Raw genomic sequence first — 17,500 nt, 5'->3', positions numbered from 1 at the left:
CAGGTAGAGCTGCTCCAGGTTCCGGCACTCTTGCAGCAGCTGTGTGCCGGCACCACTTAGGTGACCCGTGAACCACTCAAGGTGACTCCTGTAATGGCCGAGTGTTGTGCACCTGTGTGCTGCCTGGACACACACACACACACACACACACACACACACACACACAATACTTATCTATTTATTAATTTCTTTATTCACTGTTTCATAATAGTATTGATAAAGATAACTCCTCCTCCTCCTCCTCCTCTTCTTCCTCTTCCTCCTCCTCTTACTCCTCTTCCTGTTCTTCTTCAGCATTTTCCTCTTCCTCCTCCTTTTCTCGCCTTCCTTCTAGTTCTCCTTCTCCTCCTCGTTCTCTTCCTCCTCCCCCTCCTCCCCCTCCTCGTCTTCCTCCTCCTCCTCCTCCTCTTTCTCTTCCTCCTCATCCATTTCTTTCATTTTTTTCTCCTTCCTTCTAGTTCTTCTTCTCCTTTTCCTCCTTCTCTTTCTCCTCCTAGTTCTCTTCTTCCTTTTCTTCTCTTTTTCCTACCTCATATTCCTCCTATTCTTCCTCCTCCTCCTCCTCCTCCTCCTCCTCCTCCTCCTCCTCCTCCTCCTCCTCCTCCTCTTCCTCCACCTCCTCGTTCTCTTCTTCTTTTTTCTCCTCTTTTCTCACCACCCTCTCTTCCTCCTCGTCCTCCCCGTTCTCTTCTTTCTTTTTTCTCCTCTTTTCCCACCACCACAACCACCACCACCTCCTCTTCCTCCTCCTCCTCTTCTTACCAAACAGCCTTGCAAGGACCAAAAGGTCTGTTGCTGTTTGGCTTTCCTTTGTATTCCTCCTACTCTTCTTCTTCTTCATCTTCACCCTCCTCTTCCTCCTCTTTCTCCTCCTCCTTCTCCTCCTCCTCGTTCTCTTCCTCCTCTTTTCCCTCTTCCTTTTTCTTCTTCCTTCTCCTACCTTTTCCTCCTCCTCCTCGTTCTCTTCTTCCTCTTCTCCCTCTTCCTATTCTTCCTCCTCCTCGTCTTTCTCCTCATTCTCCTTCTCATCCTTCTTTTCGTCCTCCTTTTCTCGTCTTTCTGCTAGACCTCCTCCTCGTCCTCCTATTTCTCTTCTTCCTTTTTTTCTTCTTCTTTCTCTTTTATCTTCCTCTTCTTCTTCCTCCTCCTCCTCCTCCTCATTCTCCTTCTCCTTTTTTTTTTCCTACTCTTACAGTTCTTTATATTCATCCTCTTATTCCTTCCCTTCCCCTTTTTTCACCTCCTCCTCCTCTTCTTCTTCCTCCTCCTCCTCCTCCACCTCCTCCCCCTCCTCCTCCTCCTCCTCCTCCTCCTCCTCCTCCTCCTCCTCCTCTTCCTCTTTCTCCTCCTCCTCCTCTTTCTGCTACTCCTCCTCCTTCAAGTTTTCTTCCTCTTTCACCTTTTCATCTTCGTCTTCTTCCTCTTCCTACTTTTTCTTCCTCTTCCTCCTCGTCCTCCTGCTCCTCCTCCTCCTCCTCCTCCTCCTCCTCCTCCTCCTCCTCCTAGAAAAGATACAGCGCAGAGTCACAAAGATGATTCCAAGATTGCGCAATAAGCCGTACGAGGAACGACTGGAAGAACTAAACCTATTTAGTTTAACAAAGCGCAGGATAAGAGGAGACCTAATTGAAATGTTCAAAATTTTCAAAGGATTTAGTAACATTGATGCACATAAATATTTTACCATTGATCATTCTAACCTAACAAGAAATAATGGATTCAAGATTATACCCAAACGTTTTAAATCCCACGAGGCTAAACATTTCTTCTTTAATCGTATAGTAAATATATGGAATAAACTTCCTGCCGAAATTGTGAACAGCAATACGATTGAATCATTCAAAAATAAAATAGACAAATATTTAAAAGCAAATCCCCAACAAGCTCTCTTCTTGTCCGAATAATTACTAAATTCATTATTAAACTTTTATTCAACAGACACCATTTTTAATATAACTTGTATTAACTTTCAGATAGGCGTATAGAGTTCACCGTAGGGTGAATAGTAGAACCTCCTTTCATCCTTTCCTATGAAAATTTCCATGTCAGTTTTTCCATACTGCATGGTACTTTTCCCAACTATTTCCATGCCAGCGCAAGCTGGAGGTATTTTCTGCTATGCTGTCCTGTCTTCTGCTATGCTGTCCTGTCTCTCTTCACTGTAGCTAGTTAGAAGTAGTTACCAAACAGCCTTGCAAGGACCAAAAGGTCTGTTGCTGTTTGGCTTTCCTTTGTATTCCTTTGTATTCCTTTGTATTCCTCCTCTTTCTCCTCCTCCTCCTCTTTCTGCTACTCCTCCTCCTTCAAGTTTTCTTCCTCTTTCACCTTTTCATCTTCGTCTTCTTCCTCTTCCTACTTTTTCTTCCTCTTCCTCCTCGTCCTCCTCCTCCTCAACTACCTTTTCCTCCTCTTCTTCCTCTTGTTTTTTTTTTCCTCTTCCTTATCCTCCTCCTTTTCCTTTTACTCTTTCTCCTCCTGCTCTTTCACCGCTTCTTCCTCATCTTCTTATTCATCCTTTCCTCCTCCTCCTTCTCCTCCTCCTCCTCCTCCTCCTCCTCCTCCTTCTTTTCTTTTTCATCTTCTTTCTCCTCTTCTTCCTCTTTTTCGCGTTCTTCTTTGTCTTCTTACTCCTCTTCTCTTCCTCTTCCTCTTCTACTTATCCTCTCTTCCTTCTCCTCTCTTCCTTCTCTTTCTCCTCCTCCTCCTGCTCTTCCTCCTCCTCCACTTCCTCTTCCTCTTCTTCCTCTCTCTCCTTCCTCTTTTTATTCTCCTCCTCCTCCTCTTCTTTTTTTTCCTCCTCCTCCTCCTCCTCCTCCTCCTCCTCCTCCTCCTCCCCTCCTCCTTCTCTTCCTCCTCCTTTCCCTGCTCCTCCTTCTCTTTCTCTTCCTTCCATCCCCCCTCCTCTTCTTCTTCTTCTTCTTCTTCTTCTTCTTCTTCTTCTTCTTACTTTTGTTCTTGTTCTTGTTCTTCTTCTAGTACTACTTCTTCCCCCTCTTTTTCCTCCTCCTCTTTTTTTTTCTCCTCCTCCTCCTCCTCCTCCTCCTCCTCCTCCTCCTCCTCCTCCTCCTCCTCCTCCTCCTCCTCCTTTCCCTCCTCCTCCTCCTCCTCTTCTCCCTCCTATTCATCATTCTCCTTGTCCTCCTCCTCCTCCTCCTCCTCCTCCTCCTCCTCCTCCTCCGCCTCCTCCTCCTCTTCCTTCTCCTCCTCCTCCTTTTTCTCTTCTTCCTCCTCCTCTTCCTCCTCCTCCTCCTCCTCTTCCTCCTCCTCTTCTTCTACTCCTCTTCTTACTCCTCCTCCTCCTTCTCGTGTTCCTCCTCCTCCTCCTCCTCCAGTGTCACCACTAATTTCACCACCAATGTCACCACCACTGTCATTTCCACTGTCACTACCATCGTCACCACCACTGTCATCACCATTGTCACCACCACTATCACCACAAGTGTCACCACCAATATCACCACCACTATCCCCACCACTTTCACAACCATTGTCATCACCACTATTACTGCCAATCTCACCACCACTTTCATCACCACTGTCATCACCACTTTCACCACCACTGTCATCACCACTGTCATCACTGCTGTCACCACTACTGTCACCACCACTGTCACCACAGCTGTTATCACCTCTGTCACCAGTGTCATCACCACGATCATCAATATCACCACCATTGTCACCACCACTGTCATCACCACTGTCATTCTATTATTGGTCTCTATCTTTGTTTTTCTTTTCTTTCTTTTTTTCATGCGCTTCCTCCTTCTATTTCTTGTATATGTGTGCATGTATGTATGTATGTATGTATGACAGTGGAAGGTTGGGAGCCCGTGTCGGGGAGGGAGTGAGGAGTGACCGGGTGAGGGAGGGAGGGAGGGAGGAATCAAGGCAGCGTTGCCAAAACGGTGAAAGTTGCCATGAAAGTTTCACAGATCCTGCTTGTTGTTGTTATTATTATTATTATTATTATTATTATTATTATTATTATTATTATTACTATTATTATTATTATTATTATTATTATCATTATTATTAATACCAATAGTAGTAATAGTAGTAGTAGTAACATCATCTTCACTACTATTTAATTTGCAGGTTTCATCTCCTCCTCCTCCTCCTCCTCCTCCTCCTCCTCTTCCTCCTTTTCTTCTTAATCTTCATCCTTGTCCACCTCTGCTTCTCTTTCACTTTCACCCTCCTCCTCCTCCTCCTCCTCCTCCTCCTCCTCCAGTGCTATCCTGTTTCTCTCACTAATAGAGTAGAATAGTTACCCAAACAGCCCAGTAAGGACCTCATGGTCTGTTGCTGTTTGGTCTTCCTTTGTATTCTTTCTTTGTTCCTTCACTTTTTTCCTTCTCCTCCTCCTCCTCCTCCTCCTCCTCCTCCTCCTCCTCCTCCTCTTTCTCCTCCTCCCGCTTCCTCTTACTCTTTGCCTTGTCATCGTCTCCATCACCATCTTTATCATCATCACCACCACCACCACCACCACCAGCACCGTCACCACCACCACCGTCACCCTCAGCACCACCATCACCATCACCATCACTAACACGTTCACCATCATCACCAGCCTTAGGACAGTTATACCCTTGCATGTGTGCACAAGCAAATGCATGTTTTGACCACATTTAAACAGAAGTGCATATTTGTAACTTTTTTTCCCTAGTGCGGCATATTTCTGAGTTGTTAGGTGTTTATGAAGAGTATTCTATATGTAAGAGTATTTTCAATTATAATTTCTTGTAAGTGTCATAATGAGTAATTGAAAGACATGTTTTGAACAGGATCAGGCTACACACTTGATAAGCGGCAGTCCTACACTCGGTTAATGCGGTGTAAGGAGGTGTATTGCTACTTTGTACACCAAAAACTTGTCTGCCTCTTTTTTTTTCATGTCAGCCACGACTTTTACAAAAAAGTAAGTCTTTGTGGTAAATCACTGCAGAAAACTCATGTTATTATCAATTCCACTAAGCTAAAAGTATTAGCCTATTATTATTAATGATACCTTTGTTAGGAAATGAGTGGTTGTTTCAGTGCTTATTTTACCTTTTTCTGGTGCATGTTTGCATGCAGATTTACCTCATTCTGAGTGCATGTTATCCTAAGCCTAATCATCTCCACCACCATCACCGTCACCATCATGTTCACTATTGCCATCACCCCCACCATCATATTCACCGCCACCACCACCACCACCAACACCACCACCAACACCATCATCATCACTATCGTCATCACTATCATCATCTTCACCGTCCTGACAGTCACGGTCACATTCTGTGCTACAGTCAAAGGTAACAAACATTCCAGAGGGTTGGTTATTTGAACACAGTTGTAGTTGTTAATGAATGGTTAGGCTTTACTTCAGTTTTGTTGATGGTGACAACAATAATGCATTGATGACTGTTGTGATGGTGGCACTGATGGTCATGACAATGTTAATTGTAGTAATTATGATAATACTTGTGAAAAGAATGACTATGATAATGATAACGGTGTGTGTGTGTGTGTGTGTGTGTGTGTGTGTGTGTGTGTGTGTGTGTGTGTGTGTGTGTGTGTGTGCAGGTACTAACTAAACAAACAAACAAACAAACAAACAAACAAACAAACAAACACACACAGACAGACCCACCTGGGCATGGCACGCAGCAAGGAGTCACAGAGAGTGGCTTGGTCTGGATGCCTGTATTGGTGGTGCAGGGATAGCTCAGTGTATTTGAGGTGTTCAAAGATGAGCCCCTGCACGTCTGATTCCTTCCTGCTTAGCTGTATCCGTACCACCTTGGAGGGGATGAGGGGGAGGAGGGCCCTGGCACTGGTGATGGTGCTGTCTGTTATTGTTACCTCCTCCCACTCATCACTTGTAATGTGTCTGACAACACAATCCAAGGCAGTCCTGTTCACTTCAGTGTCCTCCAGCATGGACAGCCAATCACCACACCTTTTCACACCAGTCTCCGCCAGCAGGTCCACCACCTCCTGTGTGTGTAGAGTTACTAGCATTAGTACCACCACCACCACCACCACCACCACCACCACCACTACCACCACCACCACCTCCTGTATGTGTTGATTATTATGATTAATACCACCACCACCACAACCACCACCACCACCACCACCACCACCACCTCCTGTATGTGTTGAGTTATTATGATTAATACCACCACCACCACAACCACCACCACCATCACCACCACCACCACCACCACCACCACCACTACCACCACCTCCTGTATGTGTTGAGTTATTATGATTAATACCACCACCACCACCACCACCACCACCACCACCACCATCACCACTACCTTCACCACAATCACTTCACAACCTCCTCCTGTGTGTGTAGAGTTACTTTGATTACTACAGATGCCACTACCACTACCACCACCACCACCACCACCACCTTCACCACCACCACCACCACCTTCACCACCACTACCACCACCCACCACCACCACCACCACCTTCACCTCCTGTGCGTGTAGTCACTACAATAATTTCTTGTACTCTTTTTGCTAATGACTAGTAAGGATCAAAATTGAGGTTGACAGTGGTGCAGGTTCCCCTGAGACAGCTATGGAAGGATCAAATATGAGGAAAAGAGGATGAATAGTCAACTTACTTGTATGGCTGCAGCACGAGGTGGTGTGTTAGGGTGGCAGAGGAGACCTGCCACGTGTAGCAGCAGGTTCCTTAAGTTCCGGAGCTGTTCTGGCGGCGGGTCGTGAAGCATGCGTCGTATGTTTGCTGAGTGTGAGTCCTCCACCAGCTTGTGGACGATTGCTGATGCACCGTAGAATTCCTGTAGGCTCTTGTGTGGGGCTGCGTACTTCTGATGGTGCCCCAGCCTGTCACTGGTGTCTTGAAGATTGAAAAACGCTGGGATGACTTCCTTGCTGGGTAATCCTTTTCCAAGGCAGCAACAAATCAGCTTCTGCTCTTCCTGTTTTGACAGAGTCAGTCGGTCTTGTAGAAGAGCTTGCAATGACATGTCGTATATATCTTGTAGAACCATAGAGATGAGGACCTCGCGGGTCTTTGTGTCTCGTGGATGATCTGTGAGTCTGGCCTGCAGTTTTTCTATGCACCAATCTCTTATGGTGACGTACAGGCTGGTCTGGGTGGTGGTGATTTTGATCTTGTCTTGATCGATGTAGAAAAGTGTTGCCACGAACAATAAATTTAATGGCAGGCCGAGATAATCCTTCCAGCCAATGTGTTTCATGAGGTACTCAAGCCTCTCAGGGTCTTTGTTCCCCTTGTCTGGGAAGCTGTTGTAATGCTTCATGACAAAATGAATTCTTTGTTCATGGCTAACACCTTTCATCTCCATGTCCCACACCTCATAACCATCAGGTAATTTGGCCAGGAAGTCTTGCACTGTTTCGGGCCGCGATGTGCAGACGAGTGTGAAGCCTGGCGAGTATTTCGAGATGTTGAGGATGTCCTTCACAAGGCTGTGTGAAGGAGTGCCTGGCGACAGTTCGTCCAGGCCGTCAATCAGGAAGAGAACCTTGCTTTGTTGTAGGAGGGGGATGAGGTGTTCGTCCATCACAGCAAAATGGTTTGGGAGGATCACTTTGAGGAAGTTCTGGAGAGATGGGCACAAGACATCGCGGCACAAGACACGCACCACGATGTCGTACTCGTCCAGGTGTTTGATGGTGCAGGCGCCGGGCTCCTGAAGCCACTCTGAGACAAGGAAGGTGAGCAGGGTCGTTTTGCCGCTTCCTGCCACGCCCCTGATCAGGATGAGCTGTGGCTTGGCGCCGTGCGTGGGCGGCGTGGCCGATGAGGATGTGGACGGCTGTGGATTCTGTCCCGCGCGGCGCGTCACCGTCAGCACGTCGCAAGTGTCGATGTCTCGCCTCTGTTGAAGGTGTCCTCTTCCTTCCACGAGGGACATCTTGCAGAAAATGTCCTGGATGTGATGGCAGTGGTTTGGTGAGTCGGTAAGGAAGGACAGAGGATCAAAGGTTTGCACTCGATCATAGGATGTTTTGAGGTGGGTGTGACTGTCTCTCATAAATTCTTGGTGCATGATACTGAAATAATCTTTTAAAATTTCTTTCTCCATTCCTGTTTTTCTGAAGGTATCAGTGACCTGCCGGGCGTTGTCCTGCACGGGTGTCACCTCTGCGTCAGGAATGCAGTATTTGGTCTTGGCTGCGGCGAGGACTCGGATAAAGAGGTGTTCTAACTCGTTGACTTTGTGCTGGTACTCTGCCTCGCTGAAAGATTTCACTTCATGAAAGAGTTCATTCCTCTCATCCTTGATTTTCGTTACCAATCCCTCCAGGGAGTTCTGGTTCCGCCATTCGGGATCGCCATCTCTCGCCACGCCTTCGCACGTCAGCTTTATTGCTTTGCAGAGCAAAGTCAAATCAAAATTGTCCCATAAAGGGAAGCGTTGTGCTTGGCGGCGATCGGTGTGGTTCACTGCTGCTTTTTTTTGTTTGTTACTCATTCTCCCATAGTTGGCTGTCGAGCCTTGAGGGAGGTTGTCAAGATAGTCAGTGAGGGACTGGCCCGGCGGCGTGGCGGGGGCGTTCAGCGCGCCGCGCCTCAACACGAAGGTCAAGACGTCCTTGCCTGCGTTCTCCATGAGACAGATAAGCTTAATGCGACGGACGCAAACTTTCGGAGCGGCGGCCATGGTGGAGGGCTTGGGACGGCAGTTCCTCTCGCCAGCAGCCTGCAAAGAAATTTCCCGAGTGAGGAGCAGGGCAGGAGAGACGTGGCCTGCAAGGCTCAGTGCGAGAGGGAGGGAGTTGAGCCTTGAAGTGGCCGGCGTGAGCACCGGGATGTGGGGACAAGACAAAGAGGTGGATGGGAGTAAGAGACACTGTGACACACGGCATGGCACGTGTGTTGTGGCCAAACCATTTGACAAGACAACACGAGGCAAGACTTGACTGTGTGTGTGTGTGTGTGTGTGTGTGTGTGTGTGTGTGTGTGTGTGTGTGTGTGTGTGTGTGTGTGTGTGTGCAAGTAAGTAAGTAAGTCAGTCAGTAAGTAAGTAGTTAAGTAAATAAGCAGGTAAGCAAACCTGTATTGGTGAGCACAATACAAAGTATTTCAGTCACGTGAGCCGAGGCTCTCTGACGGTGCATTGTACAGTAGAGCAGAGGGCAGGAGTGCAAACAAATTATAATGTACAACATCATAATGAACTGTACTGTACAGCGACAGTACCTCGCCGCTACAGAGAAGGTAAACACTAATACAAGTGTCTCACACTAACTTAAATAATAATAAAATAATGATGATAATAACAATAACAACAAGGATAGTGATAACAATAATACTAATAACAACAACAAATGCGATGACTGCAATAAATAGCATCAAAATCACAGCTTTTGTTGATGAAGTGGTTACTTTTTAACCTGTTTTTTGTTTGAACATTTTATCAGTTGTAAGAAGAACTTTGTCTATCAAGAGGCAAACTGTTCACAACAGTTTAGGTCCAACATGTCACACTGTTTGTGAATAATATTGTTGTCAGTATCGCACAAATAAGGTTAACGTTGTTACTTTTCGTGTGAGAAACATTTTCTGCCAATTTGAATATTGCATTATGTCCAAGATTTTGATGTATTAATAATAATGTGAAGTACTTATCAATGAAGGGAAACCTGCAAATACTGAAGGCTGAGGAAGCTTTGGATGCAGACTCAAACCTCTTTACGGAAAATGTACAGCGAAGAATTTTATTTTGCCGTCCTGTTGCTTTGGTTAAAAAGACGGCCATGTAGATGCCCATGTAGGAAGGCAGTGCATGAGATGTGGGCAGCGTCAAGTACACTGCGTGTCATTCACTGCTTCAGCTGTTACATTACCCACAGTTATTTTTAAAACGCCAGCTGTTTGAGAGACATTTAAACGTGTGTGTGTGTGTGTGTGTGTGTGTGTGTGTGTGTGTGTGTGTGTGTGTGTGTGTGTGTGTGGGTGTGCGTGCGTGCGTGCGTGGACCGTATGCTTTTTTGGCAATGATTTCTTTGGCGGAAAAGATGCCCACCAGTACACAGTGCAGTGGTCTCCCCTCGTTTGACAGGCCGTGGACTCCAGCTTGAAAAGACTCCTTGATAAAGTTCATGACATGTTCAATATTTGCCTCCCTATTAAATATGTAGATGTTTCACACAAAAGGCTACAAAACCCACCCATTTTTCAAACGGTAATCAACTCGACAAGACCCAAAAATCAGTTGTATAGAGAGCTTCCGAAACCTGAAGCTCCGCCCTCTGTTCCGGTGAGGATATAGACAGGCGGATTAATGTGGATGTCAAAACCTTTCAAGATCTAACTCCCCTCGTGACTTCTGGCATCTAGCCAAAAATATCTCCAATAACTTTGCTTCTTCTTCTTTCCCTCCTCTATTTCAACCAGATGGCACCACTGCTATCACATCTATTTTTAAAGCTGAACTCTTCGCTCAAACCTTTGCTAAAAACTCTACCTTGGACGATTCTGGGCTTGTTCCTCCCTCTCCTCCACCCTCTGACTACTTCATGCCATCTATTAAAATTTTTCGCAATGATGTTTTCCATGCCCTCGCTGGCCTAAACCCTCGGAAGGCTTATGGACCTGATGGGGTCCCTCCTATTGTTCTCCGAAACTGTGCCTCCTTGCTTGCACCTTGCCTAGTCAAACTCTTTCAGCTCTGTCTGTCAACATCTACCTTTCCTTCTTGCTGGAAGTTTGCCTACATTCAACCTGTTCCTAAAAAGAGTGACCGTTCTAATCCCTGAAACTATCGTCCTGTTGGTTTAATTTCCTGCCTATCTAAAGTTTTTGAATCTATCCTCAACAGGAAGATTCTTAAACATCTATCACTTCACAACCTTCTATCTGATCGCCAGTATGGGTTCCGTCAAGGCCGCTCTACTGGTGATCTTCTGGCTTTCCTTACTGAGTCTTGGTAATCCTCTTTTAGAGATTTTGGTGAAACTTTTGCTGTTGCCTTGGACATATCAAAAGCTTTTAATAGAGTCTGGCACAAAGCTTTCATTTCCAAACTACCCTTCTACGGCTTCTAACCTTCTCTCTGTAACTTCATCTCAAGTTTCCTTTCTGACCGTTCTATTACTTCTGTTACTTCTGTGGTAGACGGTCACTGTTCCTCTACTAAATCTATTAACAGTGGTGTTCCTCAGGGTTCTGTCCTGTCACCTCCCTTCTTATTATTCATTAATGATCTTCTAAACCAAACTTCTTGTCCTATCCACTCGTACGCTGATGATACCACCCTGCACTTTTCCACTTCTTATCATAGACGTCCAACCCTTCAGGAGGTAAACATATCACGCAGGGAATCCACAGAATGCTTGACTTCTGATCTTTCTAAAATATCTGATTGGGGCAGGGCAAACTTGGTATTGTTCAATGCCTCAAAAACTCAATTCCTCCATCTATCAACTCGACACAACCTTCCAGACAACTATCCCCTCTTCTTCAATGACACTCAACTGTCCCCTTCTTATACACTGAACATCCTCGGTCTGTCCTTTACTTATAATCTGAACTGGAAACTTCACATCTCATCTCTAGCTAAAACAGCTTCTATGAAGTTAGGTGTTCTGAGACGTCTCCGCCAGTTTTTCTCACCTACCCAGCTCCTAACTCTGTACAAGGGCCTTATCCGTCCATGTATGGAGTATGCTTCACATGTCTGGGGAGGTTCCACTCATACTGCTCTTCTAGACAGGGTGGAATCAAAAGCTTTTCGTCTCATCAACTCCTCTCCTCTAACTGACTGTCTTCAGCCTCTCTCTCACCGCCACAATGTTGCATATCTAGCTGTCTTCTACCGCTATTTTCATGCTAACTGCTCTTCTGATCTTGCTAACTGCATGCCTCCCCTCCTTCCGCGGCCTCGCTGCACAAGACTTTCTTCTTTCTCTCACACCTATTCTGTCCACCTCTCTAACGCAAGAGTTAACCAGTATTCTCAATCATTCATCCCTTTCTCTGGTAAACTCTGGAACTCCTTGCCTGCTTCTGTATTTCCACCTTCCTATGACTTGAATTCCTTCAAGAGGGAGGTTTCAAGACACTTATTCATCAATTTTTGACCACTGCTTTGACCCTTTTATGGGACTGGCATTTCAGTGGGCATTTTTTTTTTTATTAGATTTTTGTTGCCCTTGGCCATTGCCACTCCTACATAAAAAAAAACTACTACTACTAATAGTCGTTCTACTTCTACTACTGCTACTAATACTATTATTAGTTCTACTACTACTACTACTACTACTACTACTACTACTACTTCTACTACTAATGCTACTACAACGACTACTACTACTACTACTACTACTACTCTACTACTACTACTACTATTATTATTACGATTACTGTTACTTCTACTACTATTACTACGAATATTATTATTACGAATACTTTTAGTATTATTATGAATACTACTAATATTACTACTACTACTACGATTACGTAGCAATCGTAGTAGTAGTAGTAGTATAATATTAGTAGTATAATATTACGACTAATGTTACTACTGTTTATATTACTACTACTACTACTACTACTACTACTACTACTATTATTATTATTACGATAACTGTTACTAGTACTACTTCTACTAGTATTACTACGAATATTATTATTACGACTACTTTTAGTATTATTATGAATACTACTACTATTACTACTAATACTATAATTATTATTACGACTACTGTTACTACTGCTTCTATTACTACTAGTACTACTACTACTACTATTATTACTACTACTACTACTACTACTACTACTACTACTACTACTATTTCTTTGCAATCCTCCGTTTCTGCTTTACCATCTTTCCTCGATTCATATTTTTTTATTATTTTTATTGTTATCAGTGTGTATGAGTGTGTGTGTGTTTGTGTGTGTGTGTGTGTGTGTGTGTGTGTGTGTGTTTGTGTGTGTGTGTGTGTGTGTGTGTGTGTGTGTGTGTTTGCGTTTGTGTAGGATTACAGATAAAAATACTATTCATGGACACCGTAATTTATTCATGGAAATAACAAACAAAAAATTGTACAGTACAATATTCTCTCTCTCTCTCTCTCTCTCTCTCTCTCTCTCTCTCTCTCTCTCTCTCTCTCTCTCTCTCTCTCTCTCTCTCTTTGGTTCTTGTCAGTCAGTCAGCTGCTTTGAAGGTCGCTGGGCCTCGCTCCCCTCCTTCCTGGCTTGTATGATGCCACGTAGCATTTTACATGAGTACTTTTAATCACCGCAGTAATGTTGTCGTGCAATGCTTGTCGCTAAATTATGTGCTTTTTAATGCCACTTGTCCTGTTATAACACACACACACACACACACACACACACACACACACACACACACACACACACACATGGGAAAGGAAAGAACGTGTGACCTTAGGCGCTCTAGAGCAGCCTCGGCCAGCATGTTGGCCTTCCTGCCTTCCCCGCCCCCTATTGATAGTGACCTCGGTTTTTTCAGTTTTCAACTCTTAGTTTTTAGTTTTAGGCTCGCCCTGGTGGGATTGTTGTACTTGTGAACACATTTAGCGAGTGCGTGTCGATACATAAAGGATAATGTGTGCTGCCGTGCAAACGTACGAACGCAACTACCTCCTGCGTCGTATGCGAGGGTCCGGTCACCCGCCGCCCAACGTGATAGTTAGTTAGTTATTTTTACCGACCAAAGAAATTATTCATACAGTAAAGTGAAAGGTACAAAATTTGCCAGTGGTCCAAATAAAGAATCATACATTTACAAACATAAATAACAACACTTTCACCTAAGTATTGTTTAAGAATTAGGCGATGCAAAGTAACCAGCATTAGCAAACACTTACTAGCAGTAATGCTATAACTAACATAGATACATAACTCAGCATAACGTCTAACACAATTTGACCAATATTAATGCAATAAGTAGTTCTAATTAAGTATTGTTTTCTTTTTAGTTTCCATAACTATTCAACACTTCACACACGTACCTACACAAAACATTTACGTCTTCTGTTCCTTTAAATAACTCGTCTAAATTTTGTTTGCTTATCATATATTTTTGCCTGACCTGTCTCGTCAGTACGCACTCCAGCAGTACATGTTGGTCAGTCTGTGTTGCCTGCCCGTCACATGCACACACGCGCAAGTCCCGCGAGATGCGACTCCAACGGCCGGTCTCGATCTTTAAGTCATGAGACATCAGTCGAATTCTAGTAAACGCCAAACGTGTAAAATCAAGGACATATATGTCATCTGAATAAATATTATGGACACCAAGACTAGAATTCAATATTGTTTTATATGTGTGATACTTTATTGCGTCTTGTGGCTTATTGGTAATTAAATTAATTATTCTGTCAAGAGGATTTATATGATTATCATACTGTATGGCGCTCTGGATAAACTTATAACCAGGGGTGTTAGCTTCTCTGCATAAACTAAATACAACATGAAATGGATCACTTCTGTCGAGTAGATAGAGTCAGCTTCCTCTCCAAGAAACGTTTCCGTCGGGCACAGATAGTATGGTAAACTGGCTTAATTCTCGATTCAACACGACATAAGTTTGAGCTTGTGTCCATCATACAACCGCTGTTGGTAAACCAGGCCCTTAAAAACTTGTATCTGTCACAGTACTTAATAACGTGTCCCTCGATCTTTAATGGAACTTTATCACAACGAGTGATATTTCAAACAAAAAAAAATATTTTTTTCCCTCGTTAAGAACAATTCCATAATCATTGCAATAATCGATGACAACTCTGAGTTTCCTGATGCACATATCCCGATATGTTGTGTGCAGTGCGCCCAAGAAGCTGTTAGTTGCTATTTGTTCCTTCAGCATACGAATCATCTGGTTAATGTAAATCACAAACATTAGACAGCTGGAAGATGAGCCTTGCCTTACTCCCACTGACGACTCCACCGTGGCACTCTTAAGCACGTTACGTGTGCAGCGATACATAACATAAATTGCTTTTAACATCCTTCTTCCACATCCTATTGATCTTAAGCATTCTATCAGCCTGGACCTCGGTACTTTATCGTATGCTTTACGATAGTCTATAAATAATACATATAACTTCAATTTCTTGTATTTTACATAATCACACAATAATCTCAGTGTAAATATCTGCTCTAGGCATCCTCTTCCCTCCATTGCTTCTGCTTGACAATTGTCCACATCCATCCACATTTTCAATCTATTCATAATAAGTGTGTCATAGAGTTTAGCTAGGGTGTCCATTACACTAACACCTCTGTAGTTATCACAAAGCATGCGATCACCACACTTAAATAATACACTTAACTTACTATAGCACCAGGCTAGTGGGAAACACAAACTACCAAAAATTACATTGAACATTGTAAGAAAAAACATCAACCAGTTCATATTTAAGTTCATTAATAGGGCAGGACTTATTCCAACAAAACTCTTCTTTTTTTTCATCCCTCTCACAGCTGTTTCCACCTCTCTAAACGTGAAAGGATCAACCACAATGGGAATACTTGGTGCCTGCTCAAAGTTTACCTCTCCAACTTCCTCCATCACTGGATTCAATAATTCCTCAAAATGAATCTTAAATTGACTCTCAGTAGGCTGGGTACTGCCTTCATTACTTCTAATTTCACCTTTCCAGTTAATTGCTTTCCAAATTTTATCACAATCATTTTGCTCCATGACTCTTCTCCTTCTTAGGTCTACACTTCCCTCACGCGCGACATTCATCTTTTTACACTCCTTTGCTATTCCTTTAACTTCCCTGCAGCTTTCCTTAACCACGTCCTTCACACTTTCCTCATTCACCACGCCCAGGGTTGGCGGCTCACTCAGCGCCATCCTCGTCACGAACCATTTTATATCCACTTTGTCATGGTGCAGGCCTGTCGCGATATTAGTGGTGCGGGGACTGTGTGTGAGCGTCCGACCCAAGTTACTGGCGCGCTCAAGTAGCCGTGATGGCGTTACTCATTTAAAAACGTCAGTGTTAATTGTTAGAGTGAGTGGTGCATGATCTGAGTATGACATAACTTGGCGTGTACATAAGTCTTTCAGGACATTCAAACTGCTATACTTAACTAAACACAGGTCGATAAACACAGGTCGATTTCCGATGTCCAGCGATCATTACGCCTAAAAGATAAATTCCCTCCTCGCTGCTTTCCGTCATATTTCAAATGGTTAGCAACTACCATTTCTTTCTCTTCACACATGTTGGGTATTGCCCGGCCCATGCAATTACTTATAAGATCTTTCACACCATTATATTCACATCTCTTTCCGTTAATATTTCTACTTGGTAGGCAACCCACACGTGCGTTCAAGTCAGCGACCACTATGGCACCGTCACAGTCGGTCACCTGCCCCTCCCACAGCAGCGCCGGGTCGTTGTAGGGCGAGTCGACCGGTGGGATATACATGGCGCCAAGCCTCATCCCGGGGCAGCAGGACAGCTCGACCCATGTTTGTCCTTCTGCTGCAATGTTGACACATGTGATATATGGCACCAACGCACACTTCACCAACATCATAATTCCTCCTCTCCGACTATTTTGTTTACTTTTATTCATATATAAATCAAAACCTACCACGCTACTAATTAACGTTACTTAATTTCAGTGATCCATATCATGTCAAATTCTAAAGCAACATTTATCACTTCAGGGCTTTGGAGCTTATTTTCACACCACAGATATTACAAGCACATTTTTTCAATTGCCCATTCCAATTCTTTCCATGCCAAAATTTGGGAAATACCTATCAGTCACAACACAACACGCAGCAATACTCGCCGCCGCCAGTCATACGTAATTTCCACTCCCTGGTTGTCTGGTTTCTGCTTCTCCTCATTTTCTCGGGTCCTCAGTCTTGTCGTTTCTCTCCTCGCCGCCGGATGAACGTCCTTCTTCACGCAAATCCGTTCAAAGTCTCTTCCTGTATCCTTCAAGTTCTTCGCCACTCGCAAGATGTCGCTCCGTTGATCTTGACTCTCCAGCGTCACGTGAATAGGGCGACTCCTCCGTGCGTGGGACGGAGCACCCACCTCTCCATACTGTGGACACCCACACCCACCACCTCGACCCCCCGGCCAGCTGTCACCAAGACCCACCGCCCCATGCCTGACTCAGCCATGAGGGAGTTTGGCCAGTGGGTGACACAACACCCGTGGACCGAGGTGCTGGATGTGGAGGACGTCCACTCAAAATGGCACAATTACGTCGCCACCACCACAGAAGCCTTCCACCGCTACTTCCCAGCCAAGAGCGTCACAGTGCACACATCTGATGTCCCCTGGATGACGCCCAGCATTAAAAGACTCATGCATCAGCGGACGTGGTCGTTCCACTCCTGCCCGGTCCTATACAGGAAGCTAAGAAACTGAGTGATCAGGGAGATTAAGGCTGCCAAGTCAAGCTATTACCCGGACAAAATACACCACTTCAAGCAGGCCAACAACAGACAGTGGTTCGCTAGCAGCAAAGCTTTGTGTGGCCTACAAAAGCACAC

At 44.5% G+C, this 17,500-nt stretch overlaps 2 protein-coding genes across 2 annotated transcripts in view; one reads left to right on the top strand and one right to left on the bottom strand.

Moving 5' to 3' along the window:
* Positions 1–17,500, top strand: part of LOC135112233 (ran-specific GTPase-activating protein-like) — a 78,621-nt gene that overhangs the window by 27,117 nt on the left and 34,004 nt on the right. Inside the window, exon 3 of the mRNA XM_064026469.1 lies at positions 1–81. This exon is cut by the window's left edge and continues 110 nt beyond it. The gene's annotated coding sequence lies outside the window, so the exon portion shown is untranslated. The remainder of the gene's footprint in view (positions 82–17,500) is intronic.
* LOC135112232 (uncharacterized) overlaps positions 6,597–17,500 on the bottom strand; it is a 23,781-nt gene continuing 12,877 nt past the window's right edge. The window contains exon 4 of the mRNA XM_064026464.1: positions 6,597–8,701. Within this exon, the coding sequence (XP_063882534.1) occupies positions 6,620–8,662 (2,043 nt within the window). The 5' untranslated portion in view covers positions 8,663–8,701 and the 3' untranslated portion in view covers positions 6,597–6,619. The remainder of the gene's footprint in view (positions 8,702–17,500) is intronic.

This window comes from Scylla paramamosain, chromosome 23 (assembly GCF_035594125.1).
Source record: "Scylla paramamosain isolate STU-SP2022 chromosome 23, ASM3559412v1, whole genome shotgun sequence".
Taxonomy (NCBI): Eukaryota; Metazoa; Arthropoda; class Malacostraca; order Decapoda; family Portunidae; genus Scylla; species Scylla paramamosain.
This window is presented reverse-complemented; position numbering and strand designations above follow the sequence as displayed.